This window comes from Strigops habroptila, chromosome 12 (genome assembly GCF_004027225.2).
Source record: "Strigops habroptila isolate Jane chromosome 12, bStrHab1.2.pri, whole genome shotgun sequence".
Classification (NCBI taxonomy): domain Eukaryota; kingdom Metazoa; phylum Chordata; class Aves; order Psittaciformes; family Psittacidae; genus Strigops; species Strigops habroptila.
In genome coordinates, this window is record NC_044288.2 from 1,756,310 (window position 1) to 1,773,231 (window position 16,922).

Here is a 16,922-nt window from a genome sequence, read left to right on the forward strand (position 1 = left end):
AGCGGGGCTCGGCGTGGCCGGGTTTGCCTCTTCCACTGCAGGGGCCAGGGCAGAGCGGTAACGGGGCACCCATTGATCGACCCCAGTGCCGGGATGCGGCGGTTTTAGAGGGGGAACGTGGAGAAAGAAGAGCCTCAACAGCGAGGGAGCAGGAGCTGTACTCGATTGGGCTCCTTCCACCTCAAGATTCTCTCCAAGAGCAACCAAACCATGCAACACCAGCATTAAAACGCACGCCAAGGGCAGCAGAGCTGCTCTGCAGCAGGGGGGGATGCAGAGGAAGCCACCACACACACCCCTCCTGTGACAAACACCTCCAGATGTGCCACTGTCACCCCTGAGCCAGGACCCAAGCCCAGGCTCAAACAGTAACGACTCCAATCACACTCTCCATGGAGCGATCACACAATCAAGTTAAATTTTACTGAGCTCACAAGATGACAAACACGGTGGAATTTTATTCCTTTATTGATAAATGCTTTCCAGACTTTCCAAACTGGATTGCTGAGTTTAAAACCAAAACCACAAAATACTTCCAACCTAAAATCCCTGGTGTCCTCCTCAGAAGACACAAAGGGTAGCTCTGTTCCGGCCACGAAGGAGAAGCTTGCGAGCCCTGTTCTGGTTTGGGAGATCTAGAACTTCAGACTTGCCTTTTTAAATAAGACCTTAAAGATTAATTTACAAAATGCAATAAACTATGTGATAGGATGCATGGCATTGAGATCTGCAGGACAGGGAGGAGCCTCCAAACATCTTGAGCTGATGGCTACGAAGGGGCTATTTGGCTTCTTTGCATCCTAGAGGAAAAGGGGCAGATGGTTACCCACAGCCAGCACACCTCAAGCCAAGGAGCCAAGCTCCCCACAGCACAAGCTCCAGTATGAGCTGTATTATATTAATATATAATACATATATGTTAAAGCATATTTTAAATGACTCCACTATAATTTGCAAGGTGTGCAGAGGCTGTTAAGAGCTGTGGAAAATACCCGTTTCTGATCATCTGACAAGAAACTCTTAATTCCTTCACAGAGAAGCCAGTGACTGGAGCCACTGAGGAATGGATGGATGGATGGAAGTATCATTCTGCACCCTTGTGAGCTGGGACATCTGACCACAACAGCATCACAAAAAGAACTGAAGTTGTCAATTCCAGACAACCCACAGAAAAATGGATGATTAAAGCAAGAAGAGGCATTCGAAGAATCAAAAACCTTATTAAGACTAAACAGGAGCCAGCTCCAAACATGGGAGATGGCATTTTCTTGGACAGACCCATGCAGTGAAAGGACATTCCCAACACCAGCACCTTAATCACACTGTAGGCACATGATTGTCAGGCTAAGGAACAGGCATGAACAGACCGTGTTGACCTCACAGTCACTGGAGCATCTTGTGCCTCTCTTTTTATTTCCCAGGTTAGCAGCTTCACAAGACTCATCTCAATATGTTAATCCTTCCTTGACATGTCAACTGCCAGGAACATGTCAGGGACTTACACACCATCTTTCTGATGCTTAATAAATAAGATTTCTGAAGAGTGTTTCTAAAACTTCTACAAAATAAGGATTCTGTTGGGAGAAACTACATCAGGCGGTTGGATTTTCAAGAGTAGACTAAACTCAGATGAGTGCTGCACGTGGGTCTCCAGGCTGGCTGCGTTCACAAACCACCACACTTTATTTCCTCCCATTTGGAAGCTTTTAAGTGAGCCTAAGGACAGAGACACTCACCAGTCTTCCTGGTTTAAGAGGTAGCAGCAACCACGCCCACCTTCTGGGCAGCTTCCTTCTTGGCTTGGTGAGCCTGCAGCACTGCAACGGCCTCCTCCACCTCAGGAGACAATTGAGCCATGAGAGCAGCTCTCCTGAGCAGGGCTCCCCACCCCACCTAACAGAACACGCCATCTACCTTCGACCGCAGGGACTCCGGAGACTCCAGCATGTGCAGCAGCTCTGAGTTGTCAATCTCTAGCAGCATTCCCGTGATCTTCCCTGCCAGGCTGGGGTGCATAGCTTGGATCAGAGGGAACAAACGTTCTCCTGCAAGGAAAAAAAAGAAGGGAGTTCAGACAGATGAGTTTCAATTATAAAGTTGTCTTTGAAACCTGATAGAGTTTCTCTTACCCAGCATCTGTTTCTGCTCCTGGGGGGGGGGCAGCAGCCAGCATGGAGGCTGTCAGTGGCTCCTGTCCCTGCACGTGGACTGCAGGCTGAGGTGCCTATGGAAGGGTAGACACGAGGGTTCTGAAACAGGTACTAGGCTGATTGCTTCATATTTAGAGACAATTAGACAACACCCATCCCCTCCATCAAAACCACCACCTTTGTCAAGCCTACAGCAGACTGGAGTTTCAGGAACGGACAGATAAGATGCCCTTGGTTCACAAACATGCTCCCTCCAAGTCCTGAACTCAAAGCCCATAATGTCACACATGGGCACTGTAAGTATCTTGCAGAAACTGGCCCAAACATTGCAACTGAAAAAGACCAACATCCACACCTGCTTTTTTTACAACACAGAGGTTTGTGGGAGAAGCAAACTCTGCTTTCAATGATCCCTGAGCGAGGATGTGGCAAAGAGGTGAGACAACAAATGGCTGCAAAATGGGAAAGCAAAGAACCAAGAAAAATACCCTTACACCCAGCAAATCTGGGTGGAAAAGGGCTTGCAAGTACAAAGCAGGCGAAGCAACTGCCCCTGGCAAAGGTACAACTGCCAGGTTTTTAAACTCCAAATCACGATGGTTGTCTGGGTTATAAAAGTAGCTTCAAGTTTCTGCAGAAACACTCGAGCTGCACGTAAATCCTGTTGGGCTGCAGCAAGTGGAGAGAGCCCCCAGCCCAGCCCCTCGTGGTACCTGCAGGGGCTGCACAGCCGGGTGCGGGCTGCGGACACTAGAGGCGTATTTGTAGGGAGGAACCGCTCTGGGAGCGGGGGCAGCCACGGGCGGGCGAGGGGCCAAACTCTGCGCTGCGGCACCCACTCCTGCAAGAGAGGAAGAGAACAGATCTACAGGCACCTGCAGCCATGTGCAACTTGGGGTGTCTGCTGTTAACTGCTGAATTCAAACTACGCTCAGTAGAACTTCTGTAGGAACCGGCCTGCAAAATGTAACTGGCTGCTTTAGGAAGGGGCTCTTCTCCCTGACAGTAACCCAGGGATTCCACATCTGGCATTTAAGGTACGTTCTAACTATTCACCGGAATAAAATTAATCTGGATGCTCTACTCTGAAAGCAATATCCATAACCTAAAGAGCCTTCTTTTTTTCTGTTTGAGTGGTAAATGTTGCAGAGGTGTAGAGATGAGTTGCAAACCAGTGGAGAACAACCCATCTGGATTTCCACTGCTGTGCTGTAGCACCAACTGCCCTCAGACCTGCAATGCACAGCAAGCAATAGGAAAGATTCAGGCGCTGTCTCTGCCCATTGCTTCTGGTGGTCTTTGGTTATCTTTTGTCTTTGGACAACCACCTTTGGAAGCAGAAGTCAAGTCTCAAGAGCATCCTCATCCCTCACAGACAAGGGGAGAGCCTGGAAGCAGACACCTTACCAACTCGCTGGGCAGCGGCAGGGAGGCCACGAGAGGCCGGGGCATTGCCGGCAGGGGCCAGATGGCGCAGTGCTGGCCGTGGTCCAGACTGGCGCATGGCATTTGGCATTCCCTGGAAGCCTAATGGAAGAAATGAGGGGAAATCCTCAAACCAGAACCGACTGGCAAGTCAGGACAGTTAGCTACAGGAAGCAGGTTGGGGTTGTGCACAGAAAGGAGAGCATGCGTTGTTCGTGTTGGAAAGTACAGCCAAAAAGGTCATACAGGTTCTCTCACCTTGAGGTCTTCCTCCTTGCTGCCAGCGTGGGTTGGGTCTCATCTGTGCCATTTGATTGGGTGCATAGTAAGTGGGTCTGCTCTGAGCCTGAAGAAAGATCAGACAAGCTCAGAAGCAACATCTAAGTGAGTACCAAACATTGTTCACAACATGTTTTGGCAGTTGTTGCCAGGACTCAACACTCAATTCACATTAAGAGGCAGCTGGGAAGTCACATAATTAACTCACCGCCTGCGCCCCTCATTAGGAGTTATTTGCTTACAGACACAGAAAGGCTCAGCAAGATTACTGCAGCTGAACCACCACAGCTCCAAGACAGGTTCCAAAGGAACACTAGCTCAGCTTACCTGGGGCACAGCAGGCATGAAATAGCCCCCAGCAGCAGGCTGGAACTGATTAATGATTGTGTTGGCAGGCAGGGCTCTCATCCCAGCGATGCGCTGCATGTACTGGTTGGTCAGATGGGCCTTTCGCTCCTCTTTCCTTTGGGCAAGTGCCACATACAACGGCTTTGAGCCCACAATTCGCCCGTTCATCTCTGTCACAGCTTTTGTGGCTTCCTCTGGAGAGGAAAAGCAGACAAAGCCAAACCCTTTGCTCCGTCCATCTTCCAGCATCACCTGCAGTAAAGATCAATTGCTAGTGGAGCACCATGACAAGAACTTAGCCTAAGAATCCACACTTTAAAATGTCACATTTCAGACAGGTTGGATGTAACTGTTGCAGAGGTGTAGAGGCAGGTACCCACTGAGAAGTCACCTGCCTGGATTTGCTTTGCCTTTCTGTACGCACCATGTGTCCCCAGGCCCACACTGAGCAGTAAGGAATGGGAAAGATTTGGTGCAAGCTCTAAAGGGAAATGCCCATGTCATGCTTACTGGAAGTCACCTCCAACAAGCACGTTTCCCACCTCCTGCCTCCTCTTTTGATGAGGGAATGAAGCAAGTTTTCAGTAAGATCCCACCAAGACCCAAAGAAATCTGTGTGTTTACTAGCGCACATGTTCTCAGGATCACAGGGAACAGAAGAACTGCCCTTCAATCCCAAGTCAGATACAGTTCCTTCTTCAGGCTTTAAAATCCAAATAGCCCCAAAGCCCACAATACCTTGGCACTTGTTATTGACCCAAAAGGTGAGAATTCCTTCCTCAGTTTTTCATCATCTATGGTGTCATCTAGGTTTTTAATATATAGGTTAACACCCTAGAAGGGAGAGAACAATGAGACATTCATAACATTAAAGAAAATCTCGAGCACATTGACTGCTAGCATCCATCTGCCAGAGCTGTAATTTATCTGAAAACTCTTAATTTAGCATCATGTTCCCTTCATACCACCCAAAGCTGAAGCAATAAATGTTGCAAAGGCGTAGAGACAAGTCCCACTGTGGTGAAAGGGAGCTTGTCTGGATTTCCTCTGCTTTCCTGTTGCATCATGTATCCCCAGCCCAGCACTGTATCTCATGGACTGGGAAAGATTTTGATGCAATCTCTGACATGACCCAGTTTTGCCATAGAGACAACAGTAGAGGGTTCTGCTGTCTCTTCCATCCTTCTAGGTATCCCCACTGAAAGGAGACTGCATGGCTGCTTTCTCATGTCCTCCTACACGCTTGCATTGCCAAGACTATGCCCTGATGCCCCTTTGTCCCAAGATACCTTTACATTTTAACTCCCAGGATCTCTCACGGGACAATAACTACTTTGCCAATTCCTTACAAGTCTCCCAATAGACTGAAAATGGTGCCTAAAATCAGGAAAGGAACAGACAATTCACCTGGTACCGGCTGAGTCTCTCTTGTTTTAGCTGTTCAAACCTCCGTTTCAGCTCTGCCTGGCGCTCGACCTTCTTCTGTGCTCGGCCTACAAACACCATCTTCCCATTGATGTCCTTCCCATTCATTTCTTCTACTGCCTGGACAGAGGAGTCAAGAGGAAGCTGTCAACTGCTGAAGCAAGACAGCAACTATTCCTGTTGGAAACAGGACTGTCCAAAGCTCCCGTTGTACCCCTGCCTGTCAGGCAATAAACCAAGGTTGCCACTTTACCTTTGCACTGTGTAACAACAGGCTAATTACAGACAAACTGACACCACCACTCTACATGCAGGACTAATGCAACTTGGGAATTTATTCCCATCTCTTCTTGCAATTAAGGCCAAATTTTAATAAGTCTGCTGCTCAGAGAAGACCATTTTTAAGTAGTGTTCTCACTCTAGATGCTTTCCTGTCAAACCCTGCACTGTAGTATTTCTTCAGTAGTTGATGGTCTTGATTATAGCACTATATTCTGTGTGGATCTAGGAAGCTGGAGAAATGCCAAGTTACCATTCAATGTCAAGCTAGTAAGGTGCAAAAGGTTACTTAAGTTCCCAAATCTGGAAGAGGTTACGCCTGAGGCAGAGTTCTCTCTCATTTTCACAGGCTCTCCCGATAAACCAAGTTTTTCTTCTCTGAAGATACCCAAGCAGCATAAAAACTGGTCATACCTTGTTAGCATCTTCATGCTTTTCAAAGCTTACAAAGCCAAAGCCTTTGGATTTTCCAGTGGGGTCTGTCATCACTTTAACACTCAGAGTTTTACCTGTTACCAAGGGATAGGGTTAGTAGAATATCACAGAACTATTTCAAGACTAAACTCCCAGCCCTCCCTCTCTCATCTCCTGGTCAGCCTCTGCCTCCTGTCTAACATTTGGCACAACTAGTACCCACACATCAACTCTTTATGTTCCTCAGCTTCCAAGAGATTCAGGCAGAACTAGACAGTGGTCCTGTTAAGCTGCCATGGGTCATGAAATTCACAGCCTCATTAGAAGTGCTTCTGAATTTACCATATTTGCTGAAGAGCTCCTTTAGTCTTTCATCATCCATGTCATCCCCAAAGTTTTTAATATAAACATTGGTGAATTCCTTTGCCTTGGCTCCCAACTCAGCCTCCCGTTCTTTACGAGACTTGAATCTCCCAACAAATCTGTAAGAAAGAAGGAAAATCCCAGTAAGCAGCTTGTTTTCAAGACTGGAAAAAGCAATGTGTGACTTGCAGTGAGGCAAAAAAAAATGAGTGTGTAGTAGAAGCTGGGAACAGGGACAAGAGTGACAGCAGAAGAGAAGGACAAACAGGCCACGGACCAACTGGAAAAATCACCTGTCCTACAGTCGGCCAGGAATGCCCACCCAGCTCTGCAGTGGAGAGTACTGGCCACAGAAACCCACCCCAGCCCACTTGTGAAGAGGCAGTGAATCAAGGCTTGGTCAGGGAAACCCACCAGGCCCGTGATGGAGGGGTAGCAGGCCATGGCTTGGGCAGGGTCACTCACCAGCCCTGTAGTGGAGAGGTAGCAGGCCAAGGCTTGGGGCCAGGAGAACCAGTGCCTTGTGTGTCCCTGTTAATACCGAGATGCATCCCGGGTCATGCGATCGCTGGTGCTGCTGGCTGTGACACTCACACTTTGCGGTCGTTCAGCAGCATGCCGTTCATCTTCTCGATGGCTCTGTCTGCAGCATCCTGTGTCTCAAAGTGCACAAACGCGTAGCCCTTAGAGCCATTCTCATCACACACCACCTGCGTGGAAGGAGAAGAGAATGTCAGTTCTCTGAACAGGTTTTTTGCCTCTGTCACACTCAGACACAAGGCCAGCACACAGAAATAGGTCACTGCCAAGGAGCAGCACTAGGAAGACATTATCTGCGTTTCGGACTTGTGCACTTCATGACCCAATGTGGGGTAACTTCAGCCATCCCTGAGCTTTTGGTCAACTCTGCCTTTAGAGACTCCACTCCTCACTTGGTGAAAGGTGTCCCTTTTGCTTCCTACACTGGACGTGTCTGATTGTGTCACCGCTAGAACAGAATGGGACAAAGCAACCACATCTCACCTTGCAGGACAAAATATTCCCAAACGCTGAGAATGTGTCATAAAGTGCCTTGTTATCAATGGATTTGTCCAGGTTCTTAATGAAGACATTCCCAACCCCTGACTTCCTCAAGGAGGGGTCCCTCTGAGACCACATGATGCGAATGGGTTTTCCTTTGATCACATCAAAATTCATGGTATCTAGAGCACGCTCAGCTGCAAGAGAAGTCAAGAACAGATTTCTGTGGTTTGTTAAAGAATAAAGGCTTCCAGCATGTGGGTGATCGTTCCCTCTGAATTCTACTCAGCTCATGGAGGCATTTGGTGACCAATTCCAATGACTTTTTAAACTCAGTGTTTCAAGGGAAGTCTTTGCAGCACATCAGACATGTTTAAGTATGGAACAGGCTTAAGAGACTCTTTTCAATTCACATGAATGTTTTAACAACCACAGCAAAATGAATGTCAAAATGCCTGGGCTTTATCAGTTAGTCTTAACTGTTAGAAAGGTAAATTGCTCCACCCCAAGAAGGAAAGTAAACACAGGAAACCCTGGGGGGAAAAGGGAAGTAACAAAAGTGACTGTTTGCTTTGGTTGCTTCTCACAAAGCTCACATCCACCCATACTCATCTCTATGAAGAGAAAAGGATCATCTCCTCATGGGGTCAGGGAGAGCGTGCATGAACTCGTGGCTGGCTGAAGAAGGCATGAGGCAGCTTCTGACTTCTGCGGCCAAAAAAAGATTCCCGAGTTGCTCAATCTAAAGATGACAGCAAAAGCGGACAAAACTCTGGGGGGAAAAAGCCCATAACCTGATCTGATGAACAGGGAAGTGTTGATCTAAACTCAAAAACCCCAGCACAGTCATTCTAACCTACACTGAAACCCCCTCCACGATTCTATTTCTGCTACCTACTGCTATATTAAAAGGATCATTACGTACACACATCAGGATCCTGTTCATAAAATTGAGATGCTTGGGACTCTTCTGTGCCAGAAAACACTCCCAGCATGGAGCGAGCAGAGAAAAAGACAGACTGTTAATCCCCAGCATGAAGCAGGGAAAGAGAGGGATAGACATGCATTAAAATCAAAGACTATTAACAGGGCAGAACCTGAGTTTTCCAGATTTGTTTGGCTCAGTTCTTCCAGGCCACTTTCACCCAGAGAGAATTGATTCGATTTCAAAAGCAGGAAATTCAAGGAAAATAGCAGTTCAAACACTTTCTTTCATGTGACACTGTTGGTGCAGCCAGAGCTGCACTGCTCAGCATTCCACAAAACTAGCCCTAGGAACCCCAATGGGACACTGCCTACAGAAGTCTTCTGCACTCCCTACCCCCAAAATCAACTTTCAACTATTGCATGGAAGTTTCTCAGAATGATTCATGTGCTTTGAAATGTTCTTCTTGTTGCTTTTTAAACTGAAGTGGTGCCATTCCCCAGTCCTTCACACATACACCCAGCTGGGAAACAAGCTCTGCTGGCCTTCATTCCTGAAGCACTCAGGAAAAATAAAAGGAGGAGGGAAGTTATATTAGCAAGGACTCTACAAGCTCTGTTCAGTCCAATGTGTTAAATGCAATTAACTGCCATGCTAGAATGATTCCTCAGCTGCTACTCTGAGTCAGTGCAAGTGAGGTCCTTCCTGCAGCCCATTCCTAGGAGGCACTTCAGCAGGCAACTCGGTCCAGCTTGTCAAATTTGGCAGTGTTTATTTATAGCAGGGAGAGGTCCTCCAGAAGCATGCGTTGGCAAGGACATAAACTAGTTGCATATACCATTTGCAGCAGAAACAGGGCTCCTGCTGAAAGGTGACAAGCAGATGTAGCAGGGGCACGGAACCAGAGGGAGCTGTGAAACACTCTGCAGCAACTACCAAGATACAGCCCAGTTATAAACTACTCCCAGTTCTTTAGAGCTTCCTCAGCATATACTTAAGCACATACTATTGCACTGCTCTTTCAATAGCTTGCTAGTATCACACTATCATTATAGTCCACTTAAAATTCACTTCTTGTGAGCAGTGGTGCAAGAAAGCTCTGGATGGATTTCCTGATCTGAGGAAGGTCTGTCGTACCCACAGGTGGAAATGCAATCACATTACACCAGGACCTAAGAAAACCTGTAAAGGATCAGCATGAATTACATGACTGACTCACACTAAGCACATCTGATTCATTTCCTTAATCTGAGCAAACACCTTCTCATTTTCTTCTATTTAAGCCACAAAGCTTCAGCCATTTCAGTTCCTGTATCTTTCTCTCCCACTGGTTCCTGTCATCCTTCCAGCGGTCTCAACTGCAACTCATATAGAACATTAAACATTCTCTTAACCCCTCTCAGGCTTCCTTTTCATTCCTCTTCCACAGCCTTCTAGGTAAGGAAAGCACACGAACACTCCCTGCAGTTTGCCTCAGGCCTCAAAGTCATTAATCTGCCTTAGAGGCTCCCTGCCACTAACACAATGCTGGAATTAGCAGCTGTGGTTGAGCAACATGAACACAGATAACCACAGGCACAGCCCAAGAGTCACCCATGAGAAACTCTGCACAGACTTAAATCCCTTGGTTGCTGGAGTTAAAACAAAACACTGTTGGCAATGAAGCCCTCAGCTCTCCCCTGATGTTGTCTTCTCCTCTAAGGAGGAGAGAAGAAACTTTTTTACCCATACACTTGTACACCTTGCTGCTTCAGAGCCATTTATCTAACCCCAGCTCTGGGTTCTGTCTTGGCTTGGGAAACGTTCTGTTTTCTCTGTACTTCCAGAACAGCTTATCTCTGGAGCCATATTAAAGTTTCTCTGCTTCATTATCTGAGTTGTCATGTCATGAGTGCCATTATGATGAAACCCTGGAATGCAATTAAACTGCACAAGGAACTCATGAAAACAGAAATTTGGCTTTTCTTTCAAATGAAATGAGTTTTACTTTCCCTTATTTGCAGTCAAAAAGAATAAATATTAACAATTACAGCTGAGCCTGAACCAGCCAGACCTTTGAAGCTTAATCTGCCTGTCACAGTACAACAGGTTCAGTGTTCAGCATTCACTGGTTACTACATCAAAGCACTGCAACTGAAAACAGCAGAGCTTCTTTTCACTAAAAATAACCTCTTTGCAGCAGACTACACCAGTGAGACAATGCACAGCCCCTGCCAGGGTCAAGCATCACTCCATCAGCTAACAAAAACACAAAGAAAACAACAAGCTTTGGGGCAATTCAGACACAGGAACTCTGGAAGTACAGAGCGTGTGCAGGATGTGACACTGTGAGCTCCTGGTGGCCCCACATCATGGGGAAGTTCTGGCTCCATGACTTGCTCTGTGGCCTTTCTCTAGCCATAAGGCCAGAGACCTGTTCACCACACTAAAAAGTGAACCCTTGTTTTCTTCAGATTTACAAAGCACTCCTCCTTCCACAAAAGATGCCAGGGAAATGCAAGCTATCATATAGCAACTTCTTTAATACCTACTGCCACTTGAAGCATACTAACAATGTGTCCACAAGAACTTCTCTACAAGTTTTCAGAGCACAAAGCTTCCCAACTACGCTAAGGGGGATTTTGTAGCATCTACTATCACCCATAAATCAAAACAGATCCCTTCCCGTGCTATACAACACCCCCATCTTCTCACAGATTCAGTAAAATGAAGCCCAAATGCATTTGTGATTATGTATTCCTGGAAGAAAATGCAGATCCCTCCTGCAGCCTCCTTAAATCATCCCTATTCCTGCATTTGGCAAGAGAAACTCTGTTCCTCATATTCAAGAGAGTTTCAGGGAGCCCGCAGCACGCCACCACCTTTCCAAAACTCTCTGTGTATGTCCCCCTGCTTTACATTCAGCACAGCAGCTGGTTTTCACTTAGGCAAAGTAACACACGCTGCAGTTTGCCAGCCAGAAGGAATCAGGAGCATTTCAGAAGAGATCTCTTCAGGAGGGCCGGAGGAGTTTGAGTATTTCTCCTTGCCCATATTAACTATATGATTAGGTTGAAATCTCTTGACCTTCTAAGACCCAGCAGTAACAGGACACCACTTTGCTGAAGTATCAACTTCAAGCACTGGGACTTCCTAAAATGTCTGCTGCCTCACCAGGAGCCCTGAATGATGCAACCTCCCTCTAAAATCCTGCCTATTTATTTCCATAAAAGATTACCTTGAAATGCCTTGGAAAGCCACGTCCTCACATTTGTATGAGGTGCAGAACTTCTTCCTGCTAACGCAAGCACATGACCAGCCACTCTTCCCTTTTAACATAACTACATGTATTATACAAGTCTCGCACACTTTAAGAGAACTTTATCTAGATGTCTGCATCCCATTTCCCCAACATTTCTCTAATCTGAACTCGAGTTCTTTTTTGGCTTTATTTCTGCTCCTTGCTTTTATTTCTCTTAACCTGCAAAATGAGATCATAGCCTAAACAAAGGCAGGATAACGGTACCTCTGCACAGGAACCTCCCGAGGTGGTTTTCTAACGGGGAGGCAGAGCAGACAGGCTCATCAGAGCAGGAGCAGACCACATAATCAGGCTTTAAGGTTCTTTCCCTCTAACTGAGAAGTTTTATAACAGAAATACATTGCTTAGCCTGCAAAAAAAAAAGCACTTGAGAGTTCCATGAATGAGTAATTATGCACTGGAGTGCAAGACAGCTTTTCATTAGCCTGGCAAGAGAAAGGATCAAAAGTGCTGGATCAGATCCGTCTGCATCCCACAGCAAGGGCGTGCAGAAGGTACTCTGACCTGGGAGAGGATGGAATCTAGGATGGCACATAGTCACAACAGACTAAGTAAAACCCAAGCATTTCTCAATGCCAGAGGCTCTGCTAGCTTGCAGGAATACAACTTTAATAACATTCCTGTTCTCTACACAATACTTTGATGCAAAGTCAATGACCCCGTGCAACAGACAGACCACTCTGCTGTCTGTAAAAATGTAAAGCAGGAGAACCTACCACAGCCCAAAGGGAAGTTTACTTGCTGCTGAAGTCTGTGCTGCTGTGAATTGATTCTCAATTCAAGGGAAAAGTTCACTCTCATCTGTCCTCTGGATGTCTCCATCACAGGCAGATACTGCTAGATCACAGCACAGAGCAATAAACTTGCACCAGTCAACAAGCAAAGGCTCTGAAAACTAGGGCAGAAAATGCTGACCCATTTTCCTTGCAGAAATGATGTGTTCCAAAGTGACCTCTTCTGTCCCATCTTTCACATGCTACTGCTGCCCCTGCTCTAGAATACCTACGTGAGCAGGAACCAATTTGAAATATGAAAAAAAGAGAGTCTGCCAAGAGCAAATCAACATGTGAGACACGCACATGAGACAACCTGGTTTCCCATGCACTGAACAACACATCTGCTTTCCCATCAATGCAGGAATACCACCTCCCAGACTGGGAGACCCATCCAGCTGCTTGCTGCCCCCAACAACTTGCAGTCCACCAGATCTCCTAAACATTAAACTGGAGTGAGTGGGTAGCCAGAGGCTGAACTAAGCGTTGAACCAAGGCTGACTACAACTTTTTCCACTAGGATTGACTGCACAAAGACCCACAAAAATAGCCCAAACCTACATGAAAACGAAGGGGAACACAGTGGAGATTATTCTCCTATGTGAGGGACAAACCCAAGCCTCTAAAGCTTAATATCACTTAGAGAGAAATAGGTCTACCCATCAGAGGTATTACCAAGATGTGCATCCTATAGATACCAAGCAGGAAAAAAATATTCCAGCTTCAGTCACTAGCAAGTTACTTACCCTGTAATATTTTGATAGCAATAGACACCAACGGAAGTGTGAATTAGCAAAAAAGAAGGGAATAAAAGCAAAGGAAAGAAGCCACAGACGTGGCTGCACATGTCACTTACCATCCGCTGGCTGCTGGAAGTTGACGTAGGCATAGCCGAGGGACCGGCGGGTGATCATGTCCCTGCACACCCGAATGGAGAGGACGGGCCCGGCGGGGCTGAACTTCTCGTAGAGCATGGCCTCGGTGACATCGGGGTGCAGGTCACCCACATACAGAGACGCCATCGGGTAACTGCTGGCAGCCGCGTTCATCTTCCCCCACCACGTGCTCCCAGCAGGGAACTCACTCGAGTCGTGGGGCTTCTTTAAGTCGAGCTTTTGGTAAATATTTAAACTGGGGGGGGCCAAACTCAAAAATCTTATTTAAAAGCCTCGCTAAGCCGCGGCCTGGGAGAGCAGGGGGTGGAAGGAGGGGACAGAGGGGCTGAGTGGGGAGAGAGGCCTGGAAATCAGAGAGGAACTAAGTTAAGCCTCCAGGAGAGCAGGGCTCGGATATGAAGCCAAAATGCACACGCCGTCTCCTGAGCGTTCCCACTGCCAGCTCTGGGGCAAAACCCGCCTCGAGCTCCCCTAAACCCACGTCCCCTGTTTCACTTTAAGCGCCTGCTGTAGCCCCAGAGCGGAGGCCGTTTGGTTTTCTGAGGTAAAAAAAACCGGCAAAAATCAGGAAAACGCCCCCTCTCTGCACTATATATCGATACTAACCTTTCATTTAAAGTTAAATCTTCTCCGCCGGGGTTATATTTTTTATATATCTCTAGCAAACAGAGCGGCTCTGCCAGGGCAGCGCGGCGGCGGCCGAGCGGGGCGGCCGGAGGGAGCGGAGCCGAGCGGGCCGCAGCAGCCGCAGCCGCGCTCGCCCGGTGCCCCGGCTCCTCCCCGTGCCCCCCCCACCCCACCCCTTCCCCCGGCCCTGCCCCGCGGTCGCGGCCCGCGGCGGCGCCGGGCCCGACACCGACTCACACGCAGCGGCCCTGCGAGCGGAGAGGGGGCAGCGTCCCGCGGCCGCCCCTTTATAGCCACGACCGGGGCCCGGCGGGGAGCGGCACAACCCCCCCTGTCCCCGCGGCCTGCGCGCCGCCGCCCGCTGCAGCGACCCCAGCGGGGGGGAGGACCGCCGCCCGCCCGGCCGCAGGCGGGGTGGGGCGGGGCCAGCCCGCGCTGAGGGGGCTCGCGGCTCCCGGCCGCCATTTTGGGGTCGGAGTGGGACGACCCTCATGAGGGACATGGCGGCCCCGCGGCATGGCCCTGCTGTCACCTTCGCTCCCGCCTCCTCGTGTGGCACAGGACAAGCTGGGCCTCCGTTTATGGCCAAACCAGGGATCCCCAATCCTCTGGGGAAGTTCTGTCCCCTCACAATGAACACTTACCCCGAGTGTCACACTGCCCCTCCAGACCCCAGCCCCTCAGCGAGACCAAAAACATCCACCCCTGACCTGTCGGGGATGTCTGCCTCGCCCCAGCCAGCTACCAACCCCAGAAATCAACACAACAGCTGGCTAATAGAATGGTTGGGTTGGAAAGGACCTAAAGATCATCCAGCTCCAACCCCCTGCCACGGGCAGGGACACCTTCCACTAGAGCAGGTTGCTCCAAGCCCCTGTGTCCAACCTGGCCTTGAACACTGCCAGGGATGGGGCAGCCACAGCTTCTCTGGGCACCCTGTGCCAGCGCCTCAGCACCCTCACAGGGAAGAACTTCACCTTCTATCTAATCTGAACTTCCCCTGTTTCAGTTTAAACCCATCAGCCCTTGTCCTGTCACTACAGTCCCTGATGAAGGTCCCTCCCCAGCATCCTTGTAGCCCCCTTCAGACACTTGAAGCTGCTCTGAGGTCTCCACACAGCTTCTCTTCTCCAGGCTGAACAGCCCCAATGTTCTCAGCCTGTCTTCATAATCCTTCAAATCTATGTGGTTGCCACAGAAAATGGCCCCCGGGTGGTGTTTGAAGGGCAGCAGTGCAGGCTCACAGCTCAGGCCGTGTATTGATCCCGTGGCAGCTCAAGCAACACCAAAGCCTTGTCCCTGCTCAGCACTGACCAGACTGAGCGTGAAATCCTCTATGGGCAGCTGGGAGGGACACGCACCTGCAGCCACACCACCATGAAGGGTGTTTTTGGGGGCGTTTTCCATCCCATCCCCATCTTCTGCATACTGATGTCTCGCAAGGCAGCTCAGTCCCACCACAAAACAGGACAGCGTTGGCCACAATGGGGACAAGGAGCAGGATGAGCAGAGGAAGACTCCAGAGAAGCGAATAATTCCTCTGGGATGAGTTTTCTCACTGCTCCAAGCGCTGGTGTTGGAGATGTCGCTGGCAGGGAGATGAGCGGCCATGGCTGGAGCTGTTCCCACAGCCTCCTCCTCTTCGGAGCGTAAGTGTGAGTTCCTGCACCAGCTCACATCATGGGCTGCCCTGGAGCAGGACCAAGGCTCCTGGATGTTTCCCTGTGGAAGCGAGCTGTCAGTCCCTCTTCCAGGGTAAGGGTTGAACAACTCCAAGTGCAGAATAAATCATAGAATCATCTACTGGAACAAGAGAGGGATTCACCCCCCTTGCACCATCCCACAGCTTCATCTTCATGAGATTCAGCTCCGGGGAGACCCGGAATGATCTATTTCCAGCATCTTCAGCAGAGCGTGAGGACGCAGCAGCGTGGGATTCGGTGATTCATCAGTGACCTTTGGGCACATGGATGTCCTCTTAAGGGGGACTAGGATAGTCTGCAGAGGCTGGTAGCTGGTCTGCTGTGACTTTTCGATCCTACATTACCTTGCCTTTAATTTGCTTTCAAAGTGGGATATCATGTTATCATGTAAGTGATATGATACCTGTCCCTTCATTACAGTGGAATAATGGAGAGTAACCAAATAAAAGGCAACAATAGCAAAGCACATTGTCGTATTTTGCAATATTTTTGGTCCTGGTTATTTTCTAAAAATACAAATCATCCTTCTCCTGAGCTGATCTTCCCAACGGTGCTGGGATGCAGCACTGCTGGGATCGCACTAGGATCACACTTGGTCCTCCACAGCCCAGCATCTCCTCAGCTGGGAAACCAGAGCTGAGACAAGCATCTTGCTGTGGAAGGAGTTTGGAGTGGCTCCTGTTCTGACAGCTAAAGACAAAACACAGCTCCAGAAACATGTTTCCACATAAAACAGGGCTGCAAGGCCCTGCTGTGGCTACACTGAGAATGGCTTTTATTTGAAACATATTTATTGACATTTGCATCCCCTCCCAGGGGACACCATGCAGACAACCGTGTCTTCCTCGGTCCTTTCCACTCCTAACACAGTGGTGACCTGGGGGTACCCTCTGCTGACAAGGGTCTAAACTGCCCCAGGGACCCCACTCCTCTTGGTACCCTCAAGACATGAGGGCAGCTACCCCTGATGACCAACAAGAGCCTCCCAGTTTGC

General features: G+C 48.7%; 1 protein-coding gene and 3 non-coding genes across 4 annotated transcripts; all 4 read right to left on the bottom strand.

The window, feature by feature from the left end:
• Window positions 1-450: 450 nt before the first annotated feature.
• PABPC4 (poly(A) binding protein cytoplasmic 4) lies at window positions 451-14,581 on the bottom strand. The gene is given in 16 exon segments (XM_030505002.1): window positions 451-800; window positions 1,737-1,836; window positions 1,915-2,045; window positions 2,130-2,157; window positions 2,159-2,224; window positions 2,864-2,991; window positions 3,558-3,677; window positions 3,834-3,921; window positions 4,182-4,454; window positions 4,941-5,036; window positions 5,610-5,747; window positions 6,321-6,415; window positions 6,663-6,802; window positions 7,278-7,393; window positions 7,707-7,900; window positions 13,559-14,581. Coding segments are annotated over 15 exon segments (1,893 nt in total). The 5' UTR covers window positions 13,752-14,581; the 3' UTR covers window positions 451-800; window positions 1,737-1,749.
• On the bottom strand, window positions 3,289-3,421 carry LOC115616214. The gene has a single exon (XR_003994238.1). It is a non-coding gene; the product is annotated as a small nucleolar RNA SNORA55 (small nucleolar RNA).
• LOC115616213 lies at window positions 4,550-4,678 on the bottom strand. Its single transcript, XR_003994237.1, has one exon. It is a non-coding gene; the product is annotated as a small nucleolar RNA SNORA55 (small nucleolar RNA).
• LOC115616212 lies at window positions 5,187-5,319 on the bottom strand. Its single transcript, XR_003994236.1, has one exon. It is a non-coding gene; the product is annotated as a small nucleolar RNA SNORA55 (small nucleolar RNA).
• Window positions 14,582-16,922: the final 2,341 nt, after the last annotated feature.